Source organism: Podarcis vaucheri, assembly GCF_965113315.1.
Source record: "Podarcis vaucheri genome assembly, chromosome: 1".
Taxonomy (NCBI): Eukaryota; Metazoa; Chordata; class Lepidosauria; order Squamata; family Lacertidae; genus Podarcis; species Podarcis vaucheri.
Window position 1 is genome coordinate 15,375,385 of NC_138759.1, and position 27,255 is coordinate 15,402,639.

Sequence of the window (27,255 nt, forward strand, 5' to 3'; positions counted from 1 at the left end):
CCCAGCCCCCAAGCATATGAAATGTGTACTCTTCTTGACTCAAACCCCTAAGAGATGGCTTTCCCCATCTTTCATTCAACCACCCTGGTCATTAGCAGGATTTAAAATTAAAATAAAAATCTGTATCACACACACGCACACCCATCAAAATGTTGCAGAGAATTTGCTTTCATCAAGCTATGTTACTATGCCTTCCCACTCACTCGCAGCTCAGCTAAAAGTTCAAGAGCTTTTTATATTATTCACATGCCAATTACTGTGCAATCAAAGTGGGGCGGGGGGGGGGGAGAACAGTGGGAGAAAAGTTGTTTTTCTCCTTTCAGATCTCTGCCTCTTGCTGCAAAACCTGAAGCTCTTATTTTTAATTGCTTTTAAGTAAAAAGATCTAAATGGATCTCAGCAACAAGCCGAGCATTTCAAGACAAGGGCTGCAGAGCTTAAAGGTCAAGAACCCAGTACACACAGCAACATTATTCCTTGCAGAAACACAGACAGAAGCAGGAAATAACAATAGTTATTATTATTATTTTGCCATTTTTGCTCCATGCACAGCCTGGCAATAACATAAAACAAAAGATTGAGCAGGTATGTATCACTTTCAAGTGTTCACAGAGCTTTGCATGCATTATTTCCCCCCGTCTACCCTCCTAATCTGAAATTTGCTCCCGGAGTTCAAAAACGGCTCGCGCTAATGAAATTCCCTCTCGCAAAATGCGCCTAGAACAATGGGAGTTTCAAACACTGCCCATCGCTCGCTCTCTCTCACTTCCACCTACCTCAGTTATTGTGGCAGGAAAAGGAACACATCTGCAATTGCTTGGCAGGAACAAAAGGATAAAAATGCTACAACTCACAGGTCACTACTAGGGCTGGGTGATTTATCAATATATCATCCAAAACCAGTTTGAAGTCCATATTATGATATCAGATTCACAATTTTTGACCTGGCAACATATTAAGAACCATGGTGTGTATGTGCACGATGCAAAAATCACAATGCAGGAAAAACCGTGAAACCAATGCCTCTACATAGCTCCATCCATATTTCAGGCATTGTGATATATCAGTATATTGCAAAGTTTAGTGAGTGTTGAAAACCAGATACAGTGGTACCTTGGTTTACGAACTTAATCCATTCCAGAAGTCTACTGTTAAACCAAAGCGTTCTTAAACCAAGGAGTGCTTTCCCATAGCAGCGGTGGACTCAATTTACAAATAGAACACACTCAACAGGAAGCGGAACATGTTCTGCTTCCAAGGCAAAGTTCACAAACCAAAACACCTACTTCCGGGTTTGCAGCGTTCTTAATCCAAGTTGTTCATAAACTAAGCTGTTCTTAAACCAAGGTACCACTGTATTGGCCAGCCCTACTGTCCGCCTCTACATAGTTCCATTCTTATTTCAGACATCGTGTTATATTGAGATGTTTGGCTGGTATATCACAATATTGAAAACCAGATACCACCCAGCCCTAGTTACGACCTTTACTTTCCTTGCCCAAACAGAGGCGGTGGCCACAATCGCAGGCCCTTCCCTAGCCGCTGCCTACCCGCATTTCCCCCAGAGTTCCAAAACTTCCCAAAGAGATTTTGCATTTGCATCACCTTTCAAGGTAGGGGTTTTTGGGTTTTTTTTAAAGTGAACCCGTTCACAGTGCAAAATAAAATCTGTATTTCACATGCTAACATCTTATACAGTGGTACCTCAGGTTACAGACGCTTCAGGTTACAGACTCTGCTAACCCAGAAATAGTACCTCGGGTTAAGAACTTTGCTTCAGGATGAGAACAGAAATCGCGCGGCGGCGGGAGGCCCCATTAGCTTCAGGTTAAGAACAGTTTCAGGTTAAGCATGGACCTCTGGAACGAATTAAGTGCTTAACCCGAGGTACCACTGTATTCCAATAATATCATTTGAGGATTATGTCTTCAAGTGAGGAATTTGGAGGCCTCTGTTGGTTCACACTCTCTACTCCCATGCCCATCTCAGACCCCAGATGGATAAACCACAAAACAGGTAACATACCTTCACGCTTTAGCGCAGATTTGGCGTGCCCTATGGCTTCCCACGGCGACGGAATGTCCAGGAAGACCGCGTCTGCAAGGTGAGTGATGCCAAAGCCGTTTTTGCAGACATCTTGGTTCTTCACCGTCACCAAATGGCCCACCTTGTGCTCTTCAAACTCCTGGATGGCTTTCTCAGCTCTCTGCTGGTGGAACTCCACTGTATACAGATGCCCTGTTGGAGCAATTGTCCTGATAATTGCATGAGACAGGGAGCCACTTCCAGTACCTAGGAGGAAGGGGAAGGAATTGCAGCCTTTGAGGAAGCATTTCTTACGAGAGAAGGATTCCCTCTTTATGCCCTTGTGTTAAGAGGATCTAGCAAGGGTTCATGGTCAAACAGGCATTCGAAACCGGGTGTCCCTGCTCCTAAACCCCACCCTCTAACCACTATTCCACACTGCCCCACGACTAGGGATCTGACCAATTTAATATCATCCATGGCAGAGGATTCTGATCACCTACTTTGCTAATGGGGAGAAAAGCACATTGCTGAGAGGCTGTCTCTGCCCCCATCTGCCTAGTGGGAGGTCGCCTTCTGCTACACAGCAGCTAACAAGACTTTTGCTTGTAGGGAATTTGTATGTTTGGAAGATAATAAGGGACCAGAGATGGAAGAAGAATTTGCAACAAGATCTTGAAGAAGCATGATCACGGCCACCTCGTCATCTACTGTGCACCATATCCAGGTTCGCTTCTTCACTAATTTCACTAATTTTACAATCATTTTGACATTTCAAAACTTGACTTCCTCCCCCCCCCTTCCTGCGGTTCCTTAAATTTATTTTTAATATCTTCTGCACATCCAAATTATCGTAATATGCTCATTTATTCATTTTCTTTAAGTATAAACGCTTATAAAACTGCAGGTTATTACAATAATCCTGCCAGTGTTCTTATCTGTTTACAGTTTATCTGTAAATATTAATAAACCATTTCCATTCTTTCATAAAAAAATTGTTATCTTGATTTCTTATTCTTCTGGTATGTTTCGCCATTTCTGCATATTCCATAAGTTTTTGTATCCATTCTTCCTTTGCTGGGACTCCTGCTTCTTTCCATTTTGGGGCAAGTAACATTCTTGCTGCTGTAATAGCATGCATGATTAAGCTTCTATACATTTTAGGTAGTTCTGTCCCTATAATTCCCAAAAGAAAAGCTTCTGGGTTTGTTTGGTTTTTACAAAGGTTATTTTAAACATGCTTTTCATTTCAGTATATATCATTTCCCAGTAAGCTTTAACCTTACTGCAATACCACCACATATGATTAAAACTACCTTCTTTCTCTTTACATTTCCAACACTTATTTGATTTAGATTTATACATTTTTGCTAATTTACTTGGTGTAAGATACCATCAATATATCATTTTCATATAATTTTCTCTTAAATCATAACATGCTGTAAATTTTATATCCAGATTCCACAATTGCTCGCACGCTTCCACGTCTATATTATGACCAATATCTATTGCCCAATATCTATTGGGCAATATCCAGGTTCACTTCTAATAAATGCAATAGCCATGGGAATCAACAGTTCCACAAACAATGTTCGCTGCAAGGTCAGATGTAGTAAAAGGAAGCGATCTGAAAAGGCTGTGGCAGAAGAGTTAGTGACCCACTTGAATCACAGAACTGTAGAATTGGAAGGGACCACGAAGCTCATCTTGTCCAACCGCCAGCAATGCAGGAATGTTTTGCCCAACATGGGGCTGGAACCCACAACCCTGAGATTAAGAGACCCGTGCTCTACCAACTGAGCTATCCCAGCCATGGGGCTTTCCCCTAGGAATCCTGGGTGCTGCAGCTTGTTCAAGGAGCTGAGAGTTGTTCAGAGACTCTTGTTCCCTGAACAGTGCTCTAATTAGCTGTGCCCGCCCCACTCGTCAAAGGAAGGTGCATAGCCATCGATCAGGGAAGATGGGAGTGGTAAAATCAGGAGGGCCAGGCATTCCCCACACCTGAATTGTCAGCTAAATCATGAGGTTTGAGCTACTTGTGGCTCCCAAGCAACAGATGTTTTAGCTCTTAAGTAAATGAAAAATTGTATGGACGGTAGATTAAAGAATGTGCACTTTGTCCGTTAATTGCAGCATGAATAATCTTTGCAAATCGCTGGAAGTGGCAGACAGAACCACTGAAAGCGGGTAGTTGTTTAAGATATGGGATACGATTTAGTTAAAATTCCCCGAGATTAAAATTTCTTATAATTAGGCACTGTTAATAAAAAGAAACACGGCATTAGTTGTTAGGTATCCAGCAGTGGAACAGCCAGTTGAATGCAAAATGATGTTTTCTAAAAAAAACCATGCTGTTTGAATACAGGAAAAAATATTTATGCTCTCTTTTTCACTTTCCCACTATATTTTTTTTAATGCGTCATAAACACTATTTGTTTTTTTATGGGTATAAGCTTTCCGTGTGCATGCAGTCGTTAACAGTCGCCAATAGGTTTACTGCACCCATTGAGTCCATCACCCATCTCCTACTACCCTCCTGAGAAAACCCACCCCACCCCCACTATATATAAGGGTCTGGTGACTTCTGTTTCTGTGTATCTGAAGAAGTGTGCATGCACACGAAAGCTTATACCCAGAACTAACATAGTTGGTCTCTAAGGTGCTACAGGACAATTTTTTTATTTATTTCGACTGTGTCAGACCAACACGGCTACCTACCCGAACCATGGCTTCAAATTACAAGAAAGGAGATTCCAGCAACTTTCTGACAGTAAGAACAGTCTCCCTCGGGAGGTTGACTCTCTTTCCTTAGATGTTTTTAAACAGAGGTCGGATGGCCACCTGCTGAGGTTCTTGAATTGTAGGGTTGGACTTGATGACCCTCGGGGGTCCCATCCAACTCTCCCTTTTCCACGACCCTATCTCCCAAGCCTACTTCCTCCCATGCCAAGAGCTCTTAAGAGAACCTTGCTGTGCTCTACAGCACTATGACCCACCCTCCAAACATGTCTACAGTGGTGCCCCGCAAGACGAATGCCTCGCAAGACGGAAAACCCGCTAGACGAAAGGGTTTTCTGTTTTTCGATGCGCTTCGCAAGACGAATTACCCTATGGGCTTGCTTCGCAAGACGAAAACGTCTTGCGAGTGTTGTGATTTCCCCCCGCTCCCCCCTTTTTCTAAGCCGCTAAGCTGCTAATAGCCTTTTAGCCGCTAAGCCGCTAAGCCTTTAATAGCTGCTAAGCCGCTAAGCCGCTAATAGCGCTAATCCACTAAGCCGCTAATAGGGTTGCTTCGCAAGACGAAAAAACCGCTAGACAAAGAGACTCGTGGAACGGATTAATTTCGTCTTGCGAGGCACCACTGTATTTACTTTTGGGGGAACCGCAAGCCCCATGCTAAATTCTGCAGACAAACAGGCCTGCCCATCGATTGCTTTGCGTGACAACAGCCGTGTGAAGCCTCTTGCCAGAAGGCACGCTTGTACGACCGGGTGGGGGATTTGGGGCAACCCAGGGAGTGTAATGATTTCTGCCCCCCCCCCGAGGGTTAACCGTTGCCCTCGCCCCAGGTCCCTCCCCATTCATCTCCGGAAGCAAACAGAAGGGATGTCAACACAGCGGGGGGGGGGGGGAGAAGCACAGGAGGCGGCTTGGCAAATGTCTCTCTCGGTTTCCCACTCGATATTCTCCTTCTACATTTTTAATTATCTGGCTTTTAAAAACCTGCTCCTGAACCACCAGGGAAGAAGACTGTTCTCCTTCCCTTTCTAGGAAACTCCCCCCCACCAAATTAAAGTTGGCTTTGGCTCAGCGCCTGGGCTCTTGGGATTCATCGCAAGCCCCCTTTACGCCAAGCCTGGAATCTGATGCTATTTGGTGGTGGTTGCTGTTTAATGGCAGGAAGAATGGTGGATCTTACCAAGAAGGCACACACCCCCTGCAGTAGAGAGGGAGGAAATTTGCTCAGTCGACATTTACTTGAAAATACGTTTCTCTTGGGGAGGAAAGGACTGCAGCTAAGAATGTTGTAGGAGCCCCACTGATTCGACTCAAGGGTCTGGCTAGTTCTGCAACCAGCTGGAAGCACCTGGGAAGCTCACAACAGCCCTGCCTTGCTGCCTGTCCCCAGTGTCTTGCACTCAGAGATAAACTGCTTCAGACTATGGATGCTCCATTTACCTACGAAAGCTAATAACCATTGATAGACGTAGCGCCTCTGCGAAGCGTCATTTATTCATGTTTTTAAAATGTATACCCCGCAAGTCACCATCAGGGCCCCGAAGCAACTTACAATTAAACACACACACACACACACACACACACAATGTGTAAAATTCAGAACGTAATTTCAACATCAAAGGTTAAAGCATCGGGGTTTCAGTAATGGCGCAAAAAGCCTCCCGGAATAAAACCGTTTTAACCTGGCGTCTGATCCTTAGCAGGGACAGTGCCTGACTGATTTCTTGTGGGAGGGAGTTCCACAGGCCCACTGAAACTGGAGGCACAACTCCTTGCTGGCCTGAGTTGTGCTTCTGGTCCAAGGGGGACCACTAATAGCGCTTCCCCCAGATGATACGGGTAATTGGTTGGGACATACAAGGCAAGGAAATCTGTGAGGTAAATTTTCTATGTACACACTATGCATTTACTCCATATTCTGTGTGCACTCCCACCACTGGTTTCGGAAGCTGCATACACGTGACATTGGCCACTGTCCATACAGTATCTTCCGTGTTTCTATCTTGCCATTTATCGAGGCATAATTTGATGTCCCCCCCCCCCAACCAGTTTTGATCCGAAACGAGAAAAAGAACAACTTAGTGGTGTTTCAAGCAGGCAATGGCTAGGCAAGCAGTTCAACGCAGTTCATCTTAATAAACCATTGGATGGGTGCTATAAGCCAGTTAAGATGGATATGAACCCTTCTGGCCTCCTCAATCATTGGAAGTTCTTTAGACAAGATAAGTGGATATCTGCTAGGGAAGTTTATGGTGCCGATTATTAAGGATGCTCAAATTGACACTCTCCCATATTGAGGGGGCGAGGTGCCCAGGAGACCCCTCTCACACTTCTGACAAATGCAAGGCTGTGTGTGTGTGTGTGCGCGCGCACAAAGCTGGCAGGTGAATGTCTCCTCATCCCCTCAACTTGGGGAGTGAGGGGAGTGGCAGGTGGTGATGATGGGGGGCACATGTCAGTCTGAACAGCCCAGCTGCCTCAGGGCAGATGCGTTAACCAAGCCTTCAATGTATTTGTAAAGTCGACTTCCATTTTTTTTAATTATCTGTCAGGGAAGGCAGAGAGACGAATCAGGTAGCCCGCCTTATTTGCGGGGGAAACAATGGCCTCAGAGAAACTCCCTAAGAGAAAAATAAGAAGTCCTGAGGTAAAACTGCAGGTTTGGGGCAACTGACAACAACAACAAAAATACAGCAACCAGGTACAACCAACAACAAAACTGCCTATTAACAAATTACCATCATTCATTCATTCAATTTGTACCACCTTATACCTGAAGGTCTGAGGGCGGTTACAACATAACATCACAATACAACAAGACAAAATAAATAATAAAAATAACACAATCCATGACATGTTAAAACCAGCCTAGAAAGGGCATGCTGCAGAAATGGTTTCTCATCAACTTGGTCCAGATATACCGTATTTTTTGCTCTATAAAACTCACTTTTTCCCTCCTAAAAAGTAAGGGGAAATGTGTGTGCGTCTTATGGAGCGAATGCAGGCTGCGCAGCTATCCCAGAAGCCAGAACAGCAAGAGGGATTGCTGCTTTCACTGCACAGCGATCCCTCTTGCTGTTCTGGCTTCTGGGATTCAGAATATTTTTTTTCTTGTTTTCTTCCTCCAAAAACTAGGTGCGACTTATGGTCTGGTGCGTGTTATAGAGCGAAAAATACGGTACCTGCTGGAGCGAAAATGTCCTCTTGCACAGTTAGTCGCAAGAGAGAGAGAGAGAGAGAGAGAGAGAGAGAGAGAGAACGCATGAGATGGCCTTTGTTACTGTGGGATCTTCAAGCACAACACATTTGAATTTCGCTGCTCCTTTCGGTTCTTTGTCCTCATGTGGACTAGGAACTTGCCCCGAAGAGAAAAAGAGCAGCAGCAACAGAGTGAAATTCTCAAGGCTCATGGAGAGCATGGGAAAAGTCTGGAAGCCACATGAAAGCACTTGAGGCCGCATGTGGGCTTCACGCCCACATTGTTCTTAGCTGCTAATTGCTATGCGGAGAATGCAGAATGCAACCCCATAGTTCCTCTACTTAGGCCACTAATGCTCTTTTCTGGCAGGCGTTTTCAGACAGCTCTGCCTCCCAAGATCTGCCATTGTTCCTGCCAATGTTCCCGTTGTTATGAGAACAAAATATCTGAAGTGCACAACCGTGTATAAATTAGTATTCCTGAAAGGCACCAGAGGTAACGAGGCTTGGTGTGAGGGCTACACAAAGCCAGCCAGTCTCACACCAGCTAGCGGAATAATACTGCCCTGAATATGCCATTGGGCTAGGAGGCCTCACAGTTGCAACCTGCTTCCAGCTCTAAAGAGAGAGACCATGCTACCCTGAACCTGCCTGATCTCGGAAGCTAAGCAGGGTCAGGTCTGGCTAGTACTTGGATGGGAGACTGCCTGGAAATACCAGGTGCCCTAGGCTTTTGCCTCCTTAAGAGATGGAACAGCTCAGTCGGTAGAGTATGAGACTCTTAATCTCAGGGTTTTGGGTTCAATCCCCACAGGGTTGGAATGGATGACCCTTGTGGTCCCTTCCAACTCTACAGTTCTGCGATTTTAAGATTCACATTCTTACAAGTTGTGAGATTCCTGGGACAGACCAGGGCTAGGCCTACCATTAGGCAGTGAGGTGGCTACCTCACTGATTTTGAGTGTTGCGGAAAAGACAGCAAATGACAAACTTTTAACATTTATGTATTTTTTGTTGTTGTTGAGCCACCACCAGGGAGGTGCTTGTGGGACTTTCATTTGATCCGAGGTGTCAAACTAACCTCAACAGGAAGCCACAGGTCTTAATCCAACTTAGTCCTACTCAGAGCAGACATACTGAAATCAGGGAACCGAAATCAGGCACAATTAATGAGTTTAATGGGTCTACTCTGAGCCAGTTAGACTGGATAGAGGTCACCATGAGCCAATCCTCCTTGCGCAACACCCTGCCTGGTAGAGACAGAGGAAGAATATAACATGAAACAGAAACTCCTTGGTTCAAAGCTCACTGCTCCCATGAACTCATTCGAGGGCCCGAGAAGAGTCAAGTCACTCTCAGGTCTGCCCTCTCTGTAACGAAGAGGTAATGATACTCAAACGCCTTATTCATTATTTAATGTCCTGCATTTACGTTGCAGCTCCGCAGGAATAGTTCTGTTGGAAGCTCAGAAGGCAAAACAGCAACCAGCTTGAAAAAGAACAGAGTTGGAAGGATCATCTAGCTGTTTTTGGACTACAACTCCCATCATCCCTAGCTAGTAGGACCAGTGGTCAGGGATGATGGGAATCATAGTCCCAAAACAATTGCAGACCCACGTTTGGGAAACCCTAACCCGGCAAAGCAGGAATATGCAGCTGACCCTTACAGGAATCGAACCCTCAGTCTTGGCTGTATCAACACCAGGCTCTAACCAACTGAGCTATCCAGCTACAAAAACAACAAATTATTATTATTATTAAAAAATAAAAATGCAATTAGAATTCTGAGAGACCTAGGCTATGAAAGGCAAGTTGTTTAAAAGGCCTGGGTGAGTAGAAAGTTGCCAAAGGTAAACCTCATCCACAAAGCTCCCTGAGGTCAGGCACTGTCTGCCCCCCCCCTCCTATTTCAGAGATGTGCTTAAGACCGTTTTATTTATCCAAGCGTTTCCTGAATGAGACTTTCAACTATAGTCCACCGACCATCTTTTGTGACGGCACCGTGAATTTTAACTGTGCTGTTCTCAGTGCATAATTTACTGTTGGGCTTTCTGCATGCTGCTCTGAAATTTCATAATAAGGTGAGCGGTTTATAAATTTGCTTCTGTGCAAAGAATTCCCTTCCTTGAGCTCTGCCACTGCCTGGTGCTCCCAATTATACCCAGGGCGTTATTCTATGCGCACGCCAGTTATTCATCGACTCTCTGCCCCATATCCTGCCAACTCCTGAATAAAAGTGATGGGATGATGCAGTGAAAAGTGTGTCCCTAAATCCCAGAGCCATCTCCCTTCACTCTGCCATTGACATGTCAGGCTCCTAAGAGACAGGAAGAAGACCCAGCCCCTTGCGAGGCTGCCCTGCTGAAAGTCTCTTTTTAAAAAAAGGTCGTTTGCTCTTGCACTCAACTGGAGCGCATTAATCATGCATGTGCTTGGTGTACAAATGAGAGCAGAATCTAGGTTACTTCACACCGCCGCTCTTCAGAGCTGCCCTCAGCTGCCTCAGTCGCTGCTTCGGGAATCAGCCATGCATACAAATGCCGTCCGCAGGCCGCCTAGACCCACCGCCAGCGCTCTTGCTGCAGCAAAGCAGATCAAATATTTGATCATAATTCCACAAAACTGCATTACCGTATCTCGGCTTCGTGGTTCGACTTACACCGGAAGCTGGGGGGATTCCACCTGCTCGCTAATAAATGCCTTATGTACTCTCAAGGCCCGAATCCAGAGCTGTGGCTTGGTTTCCAGGAACGGCAAAGGGTGACTCATCACCTACCATGTCCACCTGCTCAGCAAGAAACACACTCACAAGCGCACACACACACACAGCCAAGCATTCCAGATATCTACTAACTTGAAAGCATTATTGGTTTTCAGGAGAGCAGACAGGGAGCAGGGAGGATAGAGAAGGTTGGAAGGGGTGTGATTATTTTTGCAGATTCTAGCAGGGGGAAATCAAGCACCACCCTTTGTGACCTTGTGGATCCAAACATAAAGAGCCCATTAGCAGGCCTCGGGAAACATGGATTAGGGCAAATTCAGAGTTGCAGGAAAAAGCAAGGAAGGAGGTCAGCCAGGGTCCACCCACAGACAAAAGCGGCTAAGAGAATCCAATTGGAAAGCAGAACCTGCAACAGGAGAAGGCTGCCAATAACCTCTGCAGTAAAACATTGCATGCAAGTTGCAGGGTTTGGCTACTTGCCTCCAACCCTATGCCTAAAAGCAGGGGTCAGCCAACTTTTTCAGCGGGGGGCCGGTCCACTGTCTCTCAGACCTTGTGGGGGGCTGGACTATATTCTGAAGGGGGGGGGATGAACAAATTCCTATGCCCCACAAATAACCCAGAGATGCATTTTAAATAAAAGGACACATTCTACTCATGTAAAAGCATGCTGATTCCCAGACTGTCGGCTGGCCAGATTTAGAAGGCGATTGGGCCGGATCCAGCCCCCAGACCTTAGTTTGCCTACCCATGCCTTAAAAGTAAAGAAAGCTCTGGCCAGGACACCTGGCTGACGAAAGACCCCTCTTCCCCTCCCAGAGCTACAATTTCCAGGGTTCTCTTTGAAGAGGGGTTGGTTGTTAAGCCACGCTGAGAAGCGCAGCCGCTGCTGGAGGAAGCATGGCTTACATTCTGAGCAAAAGCATGCCATGCTGCAACTGGTTTCACAGAGGAGAGGGCTACCAATGGCTCCTCCTCCCTCTGACCACTCACTGTCGTCCCACCACCAATCCCCAGGCTCTGAGTTTTCTTCCCTTAGGGGTTCCCAGCTGGTTCCTCCCACCATTCCTCCAACCAGTCCACGACACTCAAGCAGGGAGGCGGCTGTCACACTCATGAGCTGCTCACGGGCTTCCCATAGGTATCTGGTTGGCCCGTTGATGTGGGCCTGATCCTGCAGGGCTCTTCTCATACAGTGTTCCTGTTTTGTTGCAGATATTACGTTTGTATGCTGCAGGTAAGGAGATTTCAGTATTCTGAGTGTACATATACTTATAAATTCATACTGATGCTTTAAAAAAATTTATAGTGGGATAGAAAAGGAAAAAGAAGAAAAGAGCATAAATATTTGCCATGTATTCAAGGAAGCACAATACCATTTCTTTTTTTAAAAAAACTTCATTTTGCATTCAACTGGCTGTTCCACTGCAGAAAACCTAGCAACTAAAGCCACGTTTCTCTTATTAAACAGTGCCTTATTATAAGAAATTTTAATCTCAGGGAATTTAACTAAATCGTATCTCATATCTTAAACAACTACTGGCTTTCAATGGTTCTGTCTGCCACTTCCAGCAATTTGCAATGATTATTCATGCTGCAATTAACAGACAAAGCGCACATTCTCTAATCTACCGTCTTCCATTTTAATAAAATTTTACGTACTACTGAGACAATTTTCCAGCTGCTTAAGATCTACACATCAATTGCTTGGGAGCCACAAGTAGCTCAAACACCATGATATAGCCTAAAATTCAGGTGTGGGGAACCTCTGTCCCTCCTGATGTTCCAGTTCCCATCATCTCTGATCATTGGCTATGCACCTTCCCTTTGAAGAGTGAGGCATGCACAACGCTTAAAAGCAGCTGGAGTCCTAGGACGGGGTGAGTAAACAAGCATTCCTTCGAGTGGGCTGAGCCTGTGAAGTTTCTTCGTGCCAATGCTGGTGTCAAGACTCATCATCCAGGCTGCTTGCAGTAGACTCAAGCCAAGACTCAAGTCAAGGCTCATCCCAAGTTACGTTCCTTTGTAGGAGGCTCTACACCGATAGTAGGTGGTGCTGCAGGCAGTTCCTCATCAGGAGGTATCTGACATGGAGAGTCTGGTGTCATGGGGGCAGAATGCTCTTTTGTCCACCTGCTTTATCCCTCCCCTGGACAGAGTTTTCCATCCCACAAACCTGTGGTCCTCTCTCTAGGCTCAGACATCTGTTGGGTTCCTGCAGCCCTTTCTCCCATCCCACTATGAACCTCCCCAGGGTTGCACAGCTCCAACTTTCTGAGCTGGATCTGACCCCCCCCTGTCCAAGGTGACACACAACCTCTTGTGCAAGATCTCAAGATGGAAGCCAGCACGAGGTTTCGCATAAACTCTTGTACAATGGCACAAACATCTTCCGCTAGCCCTTGTACAACAGCTCATCAGGAACAGTGCCACCGCCAGAAGCTCCTCTCCCTACATTTCTGGATCCTTCCCATGACATTTATCACCCTCTCAAGATTTGCAAAGGGCTTAACTTAAAAGCCTGGCTGACACACAATACCAGCCCGATAATTTGCCAGCACAAGATGACAGCAACACGTCCTTCAGTTGTAACTTGGCATCCTCCACATATGCAAAATGTTATGAGGATTATATTACATCCTACTGAAAATGTGTAAATGAGTTATTTCCCACAGGGTGTGTGTGTGTGTGTGTGTGTGTGTGTTTGTGTCTGTATTTCAATGTGGCCCCTTTCACAGAGCAAACTGCCTACCTCTGCTTGACAATATGTGCTGTCAAACGATTTGAAACATAAAAGCAGGCATGCAAAACAAGTCGGAGCAATACGTTCACCTCATCTGCCAGTAACCCACTTAAAAAAAGAAAAACCCAACACGATATATGCAAGACTCGACGGCATAAGATTAAAAATCCTGCCCATCAAGTTGGCAATTAATTTCAGCATTAAGCCAACTCCAACGCCCCAAGTTCCTTGCACAACCACACAGGAACTCGTTTGCAGTATCGCTTCATTCAACGACAGCAGGAACGCGAAACATCTCTCCTTCACCTTTGGCCTAGCAGAAAGATGGGGGAAATATGGCCCATCACACACATCCCTGAGCATTGGCTGTGCTGGCTAGGGCTGATGGGAGCTGGATGTCCAGCAATACCTGAACAGCCACAGATTTCACAACAAGCAAGCACCTGGCCACTTTTGCAAGAAGGTAGCTGACCAAAGTCTCATCCTCATTCCCAAAATGGCAAACCACCAGCAATTCTCAGTGCTACTGCAGACTTATACATAGAATCATAGAATTGTAGAGTTGAAAAAAGCTAGTGTGATTCTACGCTGCATCAACAGAAGTATAGCAATCACATCGAGGGAAGTAATAGTACTGCTCTATTCTGCCTTGGTCAGACCAGACCTGGAGTACTGTGTCCAGTTCTGGGCACCACTATTTAAGAAGGATATTGACAAGCTGGAAGGTGTACAGAGGAGGGCAACCCAAATGATCAAGGGTCTGGAAACCAAGCCTTATGAGGAACGGTTGAAGGAGCTGGGCATGTTTAGCCTGGAGAAGAGGCGACTGAGAGGAGATATGATGGCCATCTTCAAATAGCTGAAGGGCTGTCACATGGAAGATGGAGCAAGCTTGTTTTCTCCTGCTCCTGGAGGGTAGGACTTGAACCAATGGCTTCAAATTACAAGAAAGGAGATTGCGACTCAACATCAGGAAGAATTTTCTGACAGTAAGAGCTGTTCAACAGTGGAACGATCTCCCTCAGGAGGTGGTGGACTCTCCTTCCTTGGAGGTTTTCAAGCAGAGGTTGGATGGCCGTCTGTCATGGATGCTTTAGCTGAGATTCCTGCAATGCAAGAATCTCACCCAAAGTGGGACTCAAACCCACGACCCAAGAGTCTCATGCTCTACGCACTGAGCTACCGTCTAGGCCATCACTATTTTGCCTCCTGGTTGCCAAAGCAGAGGGGCCAGGTTGACTCCATGCTGGCTTCCAGGTGCCAATCCCCATCCTAATGTTTTGTGATGCATTACAGAAACACTGAGCTGAAGCAACCAAGAGGCATTCTGGACCAGCCTCAGATGTTGTTGAGACTACAACTCCCATCATCTCTTACCACTGGCCATGCTAGCTGGGGCTGATGGGAGCTGAAGTTCAGAAGCTCTGGAGGACAGCCGGGTGGTGAAGGATAACACAGATTAACCCCTTGCCCAATAGGACAGACCCATCTACCAAACACCAGCCTACCTAAAGCAACCTAAAGAATCCAGAAAACAAGGTCACAGTTAATTAAGACGAGGAGAATTGCCACACACATGATGAGTTTCCTCATTCAGTAAGAATTACCATATGAACCGAAGACATGAGGTTTTCCCACACGTAACTGGTGCCCCCCAGCAAGGGTAGAGCCCTGACTCACATGCAAAGTTCTACTGAATGATACGGGAACAGGTGTGAGCATGAAAAGCTCTCCATAGGCATGTCGCTCTCCAATAGCACTGCTTTCTTGCAAACGGGGCTGTATCACAGAATCTCAAAGGAGTTGGAAAAGTCAATGCTGCTTTGATGCGGGAAATCCTCTGCTCTCACTGCCCCAACTAAGCAGCCATTCAGCCTCTGCTTAGAAACATCTAATGGAGGAGAGTCCCCTGCCTTATAAGGTAGTATGTTCCATGAAACATTGGAGGTTACAGGTCAGACCATTGGTCCGTCCAGCTCAGTACGGGGTACACAGACTAGCAGTGGCTCTCTAGGGTTCGGACAAGTGTCTTCTCCCAGGCTTAGCTGGAGATGCTTGGAATCAAACTCAAGACTTTATGCATGCAAAGCAGAAGCTGCAGCCCCTTCCCCTAGCATGCACATGAATGCCAGTTAACATTCCTTGCAACCAAGGATGCCACTGCGTAAGTGATAGCCGACCTTTTCCATTATTTCGTTATGGCATAATTCATTAGCAGAGGTCAAAACAAAGGCCGCTTGCCCTCTAGCCCGGCAGTAGTCAGGAGCAAACACAGCAAAGCTTCTCCCATGTGCTCTCTGCTGTAACCACAATCCCAGGCAAAGAGATCATCTGCTTTGAATGCAGAAGGCCTCGGATTCAACTCCCGGGCAGGGCTGGTAATGTCCCCTGCCAGAAACCCTGGAGAACTGCTTCCAATCAGAGTAAGGTAAAGGTAAAGGGACCCCTGACCATTAGGTCCAGTCGTGGCTGACTCTGGGGTTGCAGTGCTCATCTCGCTTTATTGGCTGAGGGAGCCGGCGTACAGCTTCCGAGTCATGTGGCCAGCAGGACTAAGCTGCTTCTGGCGAACCAGAGCAGCGCACGGAAACACCGTTTACCTTCCCGCCAGAGCGGTACCTATTATCTACTTGTACTTTTGACGTGCTTTCGAACTGCTAGGTGGGCAGGAACAGGGACCGAGCAACGGGAGCTCACTCCGTCACGGGGATTCGAACCGCCAACCTTCTGATCGGCAAGTCCTCGGCTCTGTGGTTTAACCCACAGCGCCACCAGCATCCCGCCAATCAGTGTAGACAACACTAAAACAGATGGGACAAATGGTTCGACTTGGTATAAGGCAGCTTCCCTATCTTCAAAGCAAGGATAACACAACAAGAATTGGTTGCCAAAGTTCACCGCCTCCTCGGACCGCCCGTGCCTCCATCTTGCTTCCTGCAGGAACTAGCGAGTACCCATGGGATCTGGCTATCTGCTCTTTAAAGCTAGTGTAGGGGATCAGGCAGAAATCCAGCAGCTGTTGAAAGAGCTGAAGGCACTAACTGCTCGAGTAATAAATTTGAGATACCTCCTGCAAGTGCCACATTTTGGAGAGCTGAGGAAAGCCAACATGTGTTCGCCTCTACAGAGTTCCATTCTTATTTCAGACGTCGCAATATAACGGCACATCACAATGTTTAGCTGGTGATATATCGCGGAGTTGAAAACCAGGTATCACCAAGCCCGACCAACATCATTTTTGTTGTTCTAATAAAGCTAATGATAGTTTGACGTGGTATCATTCTGCTTTAAATGTACTGTGCAATAGGATTCTTCATCGCCACAGGCCTACCAACAGAGCGCCTATTTACAATAACGAATGTACAGTCTAGCCTGGCTCTCTGTGCTACTGAAGCTGCCATCTTGGATTTCCCAACCCTAAACTTAAGCCCCATCTGCAGTATACACTAAAAGCAGTATCCTGACATCTTAGGTTTCTTCCATGGTTTTCCCCAAAGAATTCTGGGGGTTGCAGTTTGTTAAGGGTGCTGAGAGTTGCTAGGGCACCCCTATTCCCCTCTAAAATTCTCATAATGTTGAGCAGTCATTCCCTCTTCCCAAGCAATGCTGGGAACGGCAGCTCTGTGAGGGGAACAGCAGACCTCCCAACAACTTCCAACACTCTTAAACTAAAGTTGCCAAATTCTTGGAGGGATGCCATGACTATTTAAAGTGGCACAATGCTGCTTTAAACACAGGTTGCAGGTGGGGCCTTACCTGGAGAGGCTAATAAGACTGAAGCATGACCGAAAGACTCCTAGCAATTTCTAGTGCAAAGTTCAAAGCATCAACTCAGTCCTTGGAGCTGTTTACCGGCACTGCAAGTTTCCCACATGGAAGCGGGGAGAAACATCCTGCTGAATAAGGAAACAGGATGACAGATGGCATTTCGGCCGTCCAAGAAAGATACTGTCATGCCCAGACGCCTGCCAAAAGCTTGTGCAATCATAACAATACTCCTTTCGCTCGAGGGTCATGGGCTTGTTTTCTGACATCATGGTGCATGGGACGTGAGCACATCGGGCAGCGAGAGTGTGGGGAGGGGTGTTCTCAGGGGCCACCCTCCCCTGGGTGGAATTCTCTCCCACAGAGGGCCTGCCAAAGACCAACCCTGAGCACCTGCAAGACCCACTTGTAAGCCTTTGGGGGCTGAAAAGCCAAGTTGCAAAACAACAGCAAAATTTCAACGAATTTGATTTGAATGCTATTCCAGTGCTTATTCTTAGAATCCATTGCCCTGAGTCTTGAAGACCAGACATGCTATTAAATCCATACCCACATCAACTTAAGCACAACTATTTATTCATTCCATACCATGGCACCTATTATGACGTTATTTCAGCACAGGGCATCTGATCGCCACAATGCACACATGCAGAGATACCTCAGCTCAATGGCCCCTTTTGCACATTGAGATGGAGGGCAGCTATTTTCCTCAGCTAGTTGAGTCTCCCCAATCTTCCCACAGCTGCGCTGCACACCACAGCAGCAAAGAGAGGATGCTTGGGCGGAGGGGAAGGATTTGGGGTCCTGATCCTTTGAGTGTCCCCCAAACCACAAAGAAGAAGAAGAAGAAGAAGAAGAAGAAGAAGAAGAAGAAGAGTAGTAGTAGTAGTAGTAGTAGTAGTAGTTTGGATTTGATATCCCGCTTTATCACTACCCTAAGGAGTCTCAAAATGGCTAACATTCTCCTTTCCCTTCCTCCCCCACAACAAACACTCTGTGAGGTGAGTGGGGCTGAGAGACTTCAAGAAGTGTGACTGGCCCAAGGTCACCCAGCAGCTGCATGTGGAGGAGGGGAGACGCAAACCCAGTTCACCAGATTACGAGTCTACCACTCTTAACCACTACACCACACTGGCAACATGCTAGATTCCAAGCTGGACAGGAAGAAATGCACCTGTCGAAGTGTGTGAGGTCCCGTCCCCCACCCAAAAATGAAAAGCCCCTTTCAAAAGCCAGGCTGGCATGACCCTTGGGGTCTCCTCCAACTCTACGATTCCTTCTGAATGAGCAGTAACAACCGTGCTACAGACACAGTAGTAGTACTGGGAATAACAATAGGTGCAAGAGGAATTTCCCCAGTGAAAACAGTAGTAATAAAATGAGCAATTTTAAGGCCATGCAATGGAAATAGTAATAACAATACCCTCCGAGGAAGTATTCCCAATTGCCATTATCAAATGCCATGCAACAAGAACCTTTACCTGATTCACAGACAACGGACCCCGGCTTCAGCTCGAGCATCATGGTGATGAGAGAGATGTCCGTCGAATACAGGATCTGCGTCCGGTGGGGGAGGTTCAGAGTCCACAGCTCGGGAGTCGGGTGAAGAATATACACCCAGCCTCCTTTGCTGCAGGTCACCTTGGAGCCATACCGCTTGCCTATCAGGTCGGTGGAATGCCTGATGACACCATACTTTGTCTGGGTTTTACCACCATGCTGCACCTTCACCGGAAACATGGACTCATGGCCCAAGAAGACGATCGCCGTGTCCCCTTCTTCTATCGTCTCTCTGTAGTCGATAAAACTCATCGCGATAGTCTTGTGGCCAGCAGGTTAGCTGGAGCTAAGGAAGAAGGGAACACACAGGTTGTTTATTTCCACCCCTCTGTGCCCATTCCTGCCTCCAAGATCTATACTTCAGGGGGTGGCAAGGCTCAGGGGCCAAATGCATCCTTCCAGGACTGGGAATCCAGCCCTCAAAACTCTCCCCGGGTCACATCCACTCTCTGTTCCTGTTTTGCACCCTGATCAGTTTTTGCCTGGCTGGAACGTGTCCCTGAAATCAGATAATGCCTCTTGCTTCCCTGGATATATAGATCTGAGAGAGTCACAAAGGGACTGCCACCCAAGAGGTGCTCTCGGGAGTTTGCTAACACAGCTGTTGCATATATAGCTGTGGCTAGCAGCTCAAACCAGGTTTCAAACACTGGGGTCTTGAGTGAAGTACATGGTTTGTCCACAGGAGAGACAAAACCACACCTGAAGGTTGCAAGAGTCAACTCTGTTCCTCAGACCAAGGTAGAGCAAAAGCTCTACGCCCATGGAAGAAAGGTAACCAGAGGTTTGAACTGGGAAGTTGGCAGCCTTCCCGGGGGGGGGGGGGTGTTTTTCCAACAGTAACACCCTATAAATACCGTCCTAAAAGGTAAAGCTGGTCCCCTGACCATTAGGTCCAGTCGTGACCGACTCTGGGGTTGCGGCGCTCATCTCGCTTTACTGGCCGAAGGAGCCGGCGTACAGCTTCCGGGTCATGTGGCCAGCATGACTAAGCCGCTTCTGGAGAACCAGAGCAGCGCACGGAAACGCCGTTTACCTTCCCGCTGGAGCGGTACCTATTTATCTACTTGCACTTTGATGTGCTTTCGAACTGCTAGGTTGGCAGGAGCAGGGACCGAGCAACGGGAGCTCACCCCATCGCGGGGATTCAAACTGCCGACCTTCTGATCAGTAAGCCCTAACCCTAATTAAATCCCAGTCTCCCTTCATCGCAGCTGTGATTCCAAATATGAGGAATGGGCATGGTTCTCATAAGCATCAATCTTGGGCAACCAGTTCTGCTCAAAGCACAGTTCCCTTCTCTCTCTCTCTCTCTCTCTCTCTCTCCCTCCCCCCTCCCCAATTTATCACTCTAGGAAACAGGAGCTAACTAATTCCTAGGCTCACAGTTAAATGGGCGACTTCAAATGTATCCCAGAGATCTCGAAAGGACAGGGACCATAGCAACTCAACTCTCATCCGACAGGGATATGAGTTCTAAGGGGGCAGAATATAAATAAACCACAATGCACATCCCTCGTGGATTAGAAGGGCTGAGAAGCTCCTTCTCAACACACACACATGCACACACACACACACTGGACAGGTAAGCATTCCAAGTACAAACGGATTTATAACGCAGGCTTAACAAAATACCTCATTGCAAAGCATATCGCAAGCATTCAGGCCTGCAGCATGTCTTCATCCAAATGACAGTGCTTAATTTTTTCAAAAAAAAACTTATTATGTATGCATTTAGATTTATCCTATAAGCCACCTTGTGATCACCAGGTGAAGGATGGTATAGAATAATAATAATAATAATAATAATAATAGGATCTTAGAGTTGGAAGGGACCCAAGGGTCATTGTCTGGCCCTCTGCAATGCAGGAATCTCAGCTAAAGCATCCATGACAGATGGCCATCCGGGCCCTGCTTAAAAATCTCCAAGGAAGGAGAGTCTACTATTTCCCAACAACAACAACAATATATATTGAACCTCAGGCCATAAGCTTGTTGAGCCCAGCAACCTGTTCTCACGGTAGTCAACTGTAAAGTTAAGATTTATTTATTTTTGCCCCAATATGCATCACTTAAAGGTAAACGGACCCTTGACCATTAGGTCCAGTTGCGGACAACTCTGGGGTTGTGGCGCTCATCTCGCTTTATTGGCCGAGGGAGCCGGTGTACAGCTTCCAGGTCATGTGGCCAGCATGACCAAGCCACTTCTGGCAAACCAGAGCAGCGCACGGAAACGCCGTTTACCTTCCTGCTGGAGCGGTACCTATTTATCTACTTGCACTTTGACGTGCTTTTGAACTGCTAGGTTGGCAGGAGCTGGGACTGAGCATCGGGAGCTCACCCAGTCGCAGGGATTCAAACTGCTGACCTTCTGATCAGCAAGTCCTAGGCTCTGTGGTTTAACCCACAGTGCCATCCGCATCCCTTATGCATCATTTAGTTCAGGGCTTTTTCAGACTTGGGTCTCCAGCTGTTTTTGGACTACAGTTCCCATCATCCCTGACCTCTGGTCCTGCTAGCTAGGGATGATGGGAGTTGTAGTCCAAAAAACAAACAAACAGCTGGAGACCCAAGCCTGGAAAGCCCCAACTCGGTTCTTGCTTGCATGACCCAGATAACATGATACCTACTCCAAGATTCAATGAGAGCTGCTGTCAATTAAGTGTTCAGGAAAATCCCTTTGCACTCTCGGTATCATCATCATTAAATCTTGTACAGGTGGAACCTGCAACAGCTTTTTGCAATGTGGAATGCTGCTCCAAGGTTTTAGCCAGCCAGCTGGCCAGGCCCTTTTCCATTCCATTTTCCCCTCCCTCCTTGGTTTTCTGCCTCCCCAAAGCCCTGTTCCATGACCTGAAAACACGGGAGTTCACCCAGCTCTGCTGATTCCTCCCTCTCATGCATGGATGGTATAGTTTTAGCAAACCAAAGGATAGGTGTTTAGAGAATGTGCTTATTATTAGTAGACAGGATACTCTCAAGGCCACGTTAAGCTCTGAAGAACAGGCTCAGAAAAGCATTCTGAGAACTTAACACTCAAAATATCACTCTGCATCCCGTTCTCTGCCTAATAATTAATAAGATTACATTCAATGCAAATTTGATCTTTGCATCATAAGGAGGGAGACGCCATCCTTTTTTCCCATCCTGTGCTCCCAACATACTGTGCTATTAGAAAGCAATTGAGAGGCAAGTGCAGTTAATTCCGAAATGCTAATTAAGTGCTGCAATCCTGCCTTCTGATTTGATTAACTTCCATTTGCAATTTACAAGCTAATGGGATTTTAAAGAGAGGAAAAGAAAAAATGCAAAAAAAGAGAGGACAAAATGACGAGCAGGTGGCAAGAAGAAACCTTTGGGCTGGAATTGTTAATTGCATAAATACGTTTTTTAAAAACAGCTTTGCTCCTGTAGGATTAAGAGAAGCAGAATCACAGAGATATAGGTGAAGCTTTTCCATGCATGGAAACAGGTGGCAGAAAACACTTTGCCTACTAGATTTTGGAGACTGCTGTAAAAGAAATGGGTGCAGGGCTGGGGTCCCCCCCCCCATTTCTTTTCTTCCAAAGGTAATAGCTCTGCACTGCAGTAAAGAGGGTGGAAAAGCAAAAATCTTTAAGGTGCCCAAGTCTGGCAGACGCCTGGCAGGGTCCCTGACTGGCTTAGGCCTCTGAGGCCCAGGGCAATTGTACCAGGCTGTTTGTTCCCTCCTCCTCATGGGCCTACAACAAACTCAGACCCTTCAAGTGTCCCTATTTTCCAGGGACAGCCTCGGACTTACACAAGCCATCCCGGTTTCTGATCTGATCCTGGAATGTCCCGCTTTTCCTTAGGACGTCCCTATTTTCACTGGAGAAATGTTGGAGGGTATGGAGTTATATGCCTCTTGTCTTTGGCCTGCTTCTTGGGAGAAAAGCAATGACAAACCTAGACAGCATCTTAAAAAGCAGAGACATCACCATGCCAACAAAGGTCCATATAGTTAAAGCTATGGTTTTCCCAGCAGTGATGTATGGAAGTGAGAGCTGGACGATAAAGAAGGCTGATGGCCAAAGAATTGATGCTTTTGAATTATGGTGCTGGAGGAGACTCTTGAGAGTCCCATAGACTCCAGGAAGATCAAACCTATCCATTCTTAGGGAAATCAGCCCTGAGTGCTCACTGGAAGGACAGATCCTGAAGCTGAGGCTCCAATACTTTGGCCACCTCATTAGAAGAGAAGACTCCCTGGAAAAGACCCTGATGTTGGGAAAGATCAGGGGCACAAGGAGAAGGGGACGACAGAGGACGAGATGGTTGGACAGTGTTCTCAAAGCTACCAGCATGAGTTTGACCAAACTGCGGGAGGCAGTGGAAGACAGGAGTGCCTGGCGTCCTCTGGTCCATGGGGCCACGAAGAGTTGGAAACGACTAAACAACAACAAAATGGAGTTATGCTTTAGTGGGGAATCCCAGTCAGATGGGTGGGGTATAAATATTAAACTTATGATGATGATGGAACAAGACGTCCCTGTTTTCATCGGACAAATGGTGGGAGGGTATGCAAAATACAGCTCCCATAATTCTTTGGGGGCAGGCCGGCCTGTTTATAGAGTGCAATCATCACGCTTTAAATGCATGGTGCAAACAGCCAACCCTGAGCACAGGAGGAAGCCTCTCCCAGGCCTCATTTCCTTCAAATTTCCTTCCTCCCAGGCTAAGGGTGCAAAGGGCTTGCAATCCCTTAACTCAGAATTTTTGTTTGTTTTCCCTCCACGAACACCACAAGAAAACAGGCTTGTAGTAGCCCATCTGGTTTAGCATCCTGTCCTCAAAAGACTTGAGCCTTTCTCAACCGGTGGGTCCCCAGATGTTGCTGAACTACAACTCCCACCACCCCTAGCTAGCAAGGCCAGAGCTCAGGGATGATGGGAGTTGTAGTCCGGCAACATCTGGGGATCCACAGGTTGAGAACCGCTGCGTGTGAGGGGAAAACCCCAGCGCGCAGGACCCCAGGACAGGAGCATCCTTCTCTGGTTTCCAGCAACTGGTATTCTGGAGTATTGCTTCCTCCAACTGCAGAGGCGCAGAGCAGAATGGCCATCATGCCAGGAAGCAAGCCTCACCCTCCATGAAAACGTGCCCGGTCCCCTTTGAAAGTCAACCAAGAAGTGGACGGGGGTGGGAAAAGCGCTTTTCCTTTTGCTCGGAATCTTCCAGCGACCAGCTCCTTTTAGGATCTCAGCAGGAGTATTTATAGAGCCTTACCTTTGCCGGCTTCCCACGTGGGCGCACAGGAAGAAGGAAGCGGGGAGGGTGCATAGGATCAGAGCAGATAAACAACCTCAATCATGCGCGCACGTGGGTTGGTTTTTTTCCTCTCTCCCTCCTTTCTTTTATCGTCGCCCTTTCCGCTTTCTTCTCCCTTCTCTCGGCCTGTCGCAGGCTGCTGACGCTCCGCGGCTTCCCCGCCCTCGATGGCTCCCTGCCAGGGAAAAGCTTGCCTAGTTTGAAGGCAGCGAGCGGCTTCGCTTCCTCCTCAGCAGTTTGGGTTTTTTTTAAATTTTCATTGCAGTTTGTCTGAAGGAGAATGAGACGAAGCGAAGGTGCGCGCGCGCAAGGCTTTATAGCATACGCATAGCTGCCAACTTTTCCCTTTTCTTAAGGGAAATTTACTTATTCTGAATAGGATTCCTCGCAAGAAAAGGGAAAAGTTGACAGCTATGAGCATATCCAAAGTGCCTGATTTACGTATAAACTAAACCAAGCTATAGCTTAGGGCCCCGCTCTCTTAGGGGCCCCCCAAAAAAAATTAAGGGGGGAAAAACCTGGACGTACATTTCCAAAATGTTTGTTATGAATATAAAAACAATTTTAAGTTAGGGCTTAATAATTATTTCACTATTAATATACTCCTTAACTGAATTTCAGTTCAACAATTACTTTAATAAAATACATATTTTGTTATGTACAAATGGCTCTGGATACCTATTAGGTCCATAAATTACCATATAGCATATATTCAACACAAAAAAGCAACAATTTGTTGCTGACAAAGGACAGCTGGACATATAAAGGGCCCCATTACTTTCAGTATCTTAAAGGTAAAGGACCCCTGACCCCTGACTCTGGAGTTGCTCATCTTGGTTTACAGGCCGAGGGAGCCAGTGTTTGTCCGCAGTTTTTCCGGGTCATGTGGCCAGCATGATTAAGCAGCTTCTGGCACACGGAGGACCGTAACGAGTGCCAGAGCGCATGGAAACGCCATTTACCTTCCCGCTGCAGTGGTACCTATTTATCTACTCGCATTGGTGTGCTTTCAAACTGCTAGGTTGGCAGGAGCTGGGACAGAGCAATGGGAGCTCACCGCCAACCTTCTGATCAGCAAGCCCAAGAGGCTCGGTGCTTTTGACCACAGCGCCTTAGGGCCTCATCAAACCTAAATCCAGCCCTGCATACACATGTTACAATGCTAAAATAAATTAGAATTGCCTCCACTTTCTAAACACCTGAGTAGGTTTGTCTAAGCAAGAATGTTTTCAGCAGGTGCTGAAAAGAGGATAGTGAAGGCCCCTGCTTGAGGTCCTCCACTGAGAGTTTTCCGGCAGTTCCCTCAAGGTGAGAAGTGACGTCACAGGGAACCAGGGAGAGGGCCTTCTCGGTAGTGGCGCCCGCCCTGTGGAATGCCCTTCCATCAGATGTCACGGAAATAAACAACTATATGACTTTTAGAAGACATCTGAAGGTAGCCCTGTTTGGGGAAGTTTTTAACGTTTGATCTTATGTTTTTATGTGTATTGGAAGATGCCCAGAATGGCCGGGGCAACCCAGCCAAATGGGCCAAGTATATCATCATCAATATGTAGGGACTTCCAAAGCTATCACAAATCGAGTTCTTACAAATGTGGAACGGGTATTATGTGGCACATAATTGTCAATTCAGTCGATCAAAGTAGGATAAAGCGATCTTGTAGGTTGTTGTTTAGTCGTTTAGTCGTGTCCGGCTCTTCGTGACCCCATGGACCAGAGCACGCCAGGCACTCCTGTCTTCCACTGCCTCCCGCAGTTTGGTCAAACTCATGCTGGTAGCTTTGAGAACACTGTCCAACCATCTCGTCCTCTGCCGTCCCCTTCTCCTTGTGCCCTCCATCTTTCCCAACATCAGGGTATTTTCCAGGGAGTCTTCTCTTCTCATGAGGTAGCCAAAGTATTGGAGCCTCAGCTTCAGGATCTGTCCTTCCAGTGAGCACTCAGGGCTGATTTCCTTGAAAATGTATAGGTTTGATCTTCTTGCAGTCCATGGGACTCTCAAGAGTCTCCTCCAGCACCATAATTCAAAAGCATCAATTCTTTGCCCACCAGCCTTCTTTATGGTCCAGCTCTCACTTCCATACATCACTACTGGGAAAACCATAGCTTTAACTATATGGATCTTGTAGGTAAACTGGTCCTAAGTCTAACCACTACTCCACACTGCCTGCAGTGAAATATGCAAGTTGACTCTTCTTCCCCTTTGCTTAATCACTCACACTCTATGGGGGGGGGGGATTTCACTTCCCGTTTCACAATCATTCCATTATACTGATGGAATTCTTGAAGCTACTGAGTCAGGCAAGAATGAGTCCATTTGAAGAAGACAAAAAATTAAATAAAATTAAAATCCCAGGGACTGAAGGACATGTTGCAACATACATTTTTCTCACATGGTTGCTTCCCAGAAAACATCCTGGCCAAAGTTTCAGAGCAAGCTTTGAACTGAAGCCTTGCACCCCCAGGCACAGCACTCCTATCTAAATGTGTCACTTGGCTTTTACTACTTAGATGGGATTTAGCTTATAAACAATTAGGCAACTGGCTGTCCAGAGGCTAAATCTCACATGTGGGTAGAGACCTCAAACCCTCAGGGCTTGTCCGCTCTGGAGGATAATGTGGGTTTGATGTTGCTGGTGTGTACTGTATTTGTTTGTTTTCAGGGTGCCCACATAACCTTATCCAAACGGCAATCTACTCTGTCTCCCACCCGACCCCTGCAAATAAATTCAGATTTTACTGATCTGACAGTGGAAGACAACCCAATATAAAACTGCCTGTTACCCAATACTGGATGCTCTGAAATGCATTGTGTGGGTGGCTTTTTCTTTGATATCTGTGGTGACACGTCATTGGGTGGCATCTATTGTCACACACACCCTACTTCCATTTTGTTTCCGACATCAGCCCAAAGGAAAGGATGCAGCCGGCCCTTTTCCCACTGGCTATTTCTGAAGGTTGTTTTCTTTAAAGCTCTTTTGAGCAGATCTGCAATTGCACAAAACAGCTGCATTAAAAATAAAAATTGCCCTTGTGGGTACAGGAGGTGGGAAAGGGGGAACAAATGCACTCCTAATAAAAATCTTATTACTACTACTACTACTACTACTACTACTACTACTACTACTATTAAAGGAGGTGGGTTCTCAGTGCAGGAAAGGCTGAGTCAGTGCAAACAGGAACTGAGCAGGAAGAGCAAACAGATTCTCATGGCT

At 46.6% G+C, this 27,255-nt stretch overlaps 1 protein-coding gene across 1 annotated transcript in view; it reads right to left on the bottom strand.

Annotated features, from left to right (window-relative positions):
* The window catches only part of TRMT61A (tRNA methyltransferase 61A), a 61,832-nt gene extending 37,665 nt beyond the window's left edge, over positions 1 to 24,167 (bottom strand). Inside the window, exons 1-3 of the mRNA XM_082219440.1 lie at positions 23,999 to 24,167; positions 18,673 to 19,037; positions 2,026 to 2,292 (exon numbers count right to left, since the gene is read on the bottom strand). Of these exons, the coding sequence (XP_082075566.1) occupies positions 2,026 to 2,292; positions 18,673 to 19,003 (598 nt within the window). The 5' untranslated portion in view covers positions 19,004 to 19,037; positions 23,999 to 24,167. The remainder of the gene's footprint in view (positions 1 to 2,025; positions 2,293 to 18,672; positions 19,038 to 23,998) is intronic.
* Positions 24,168 to 27,255: the final 3,088 nt, after the last annotated feature.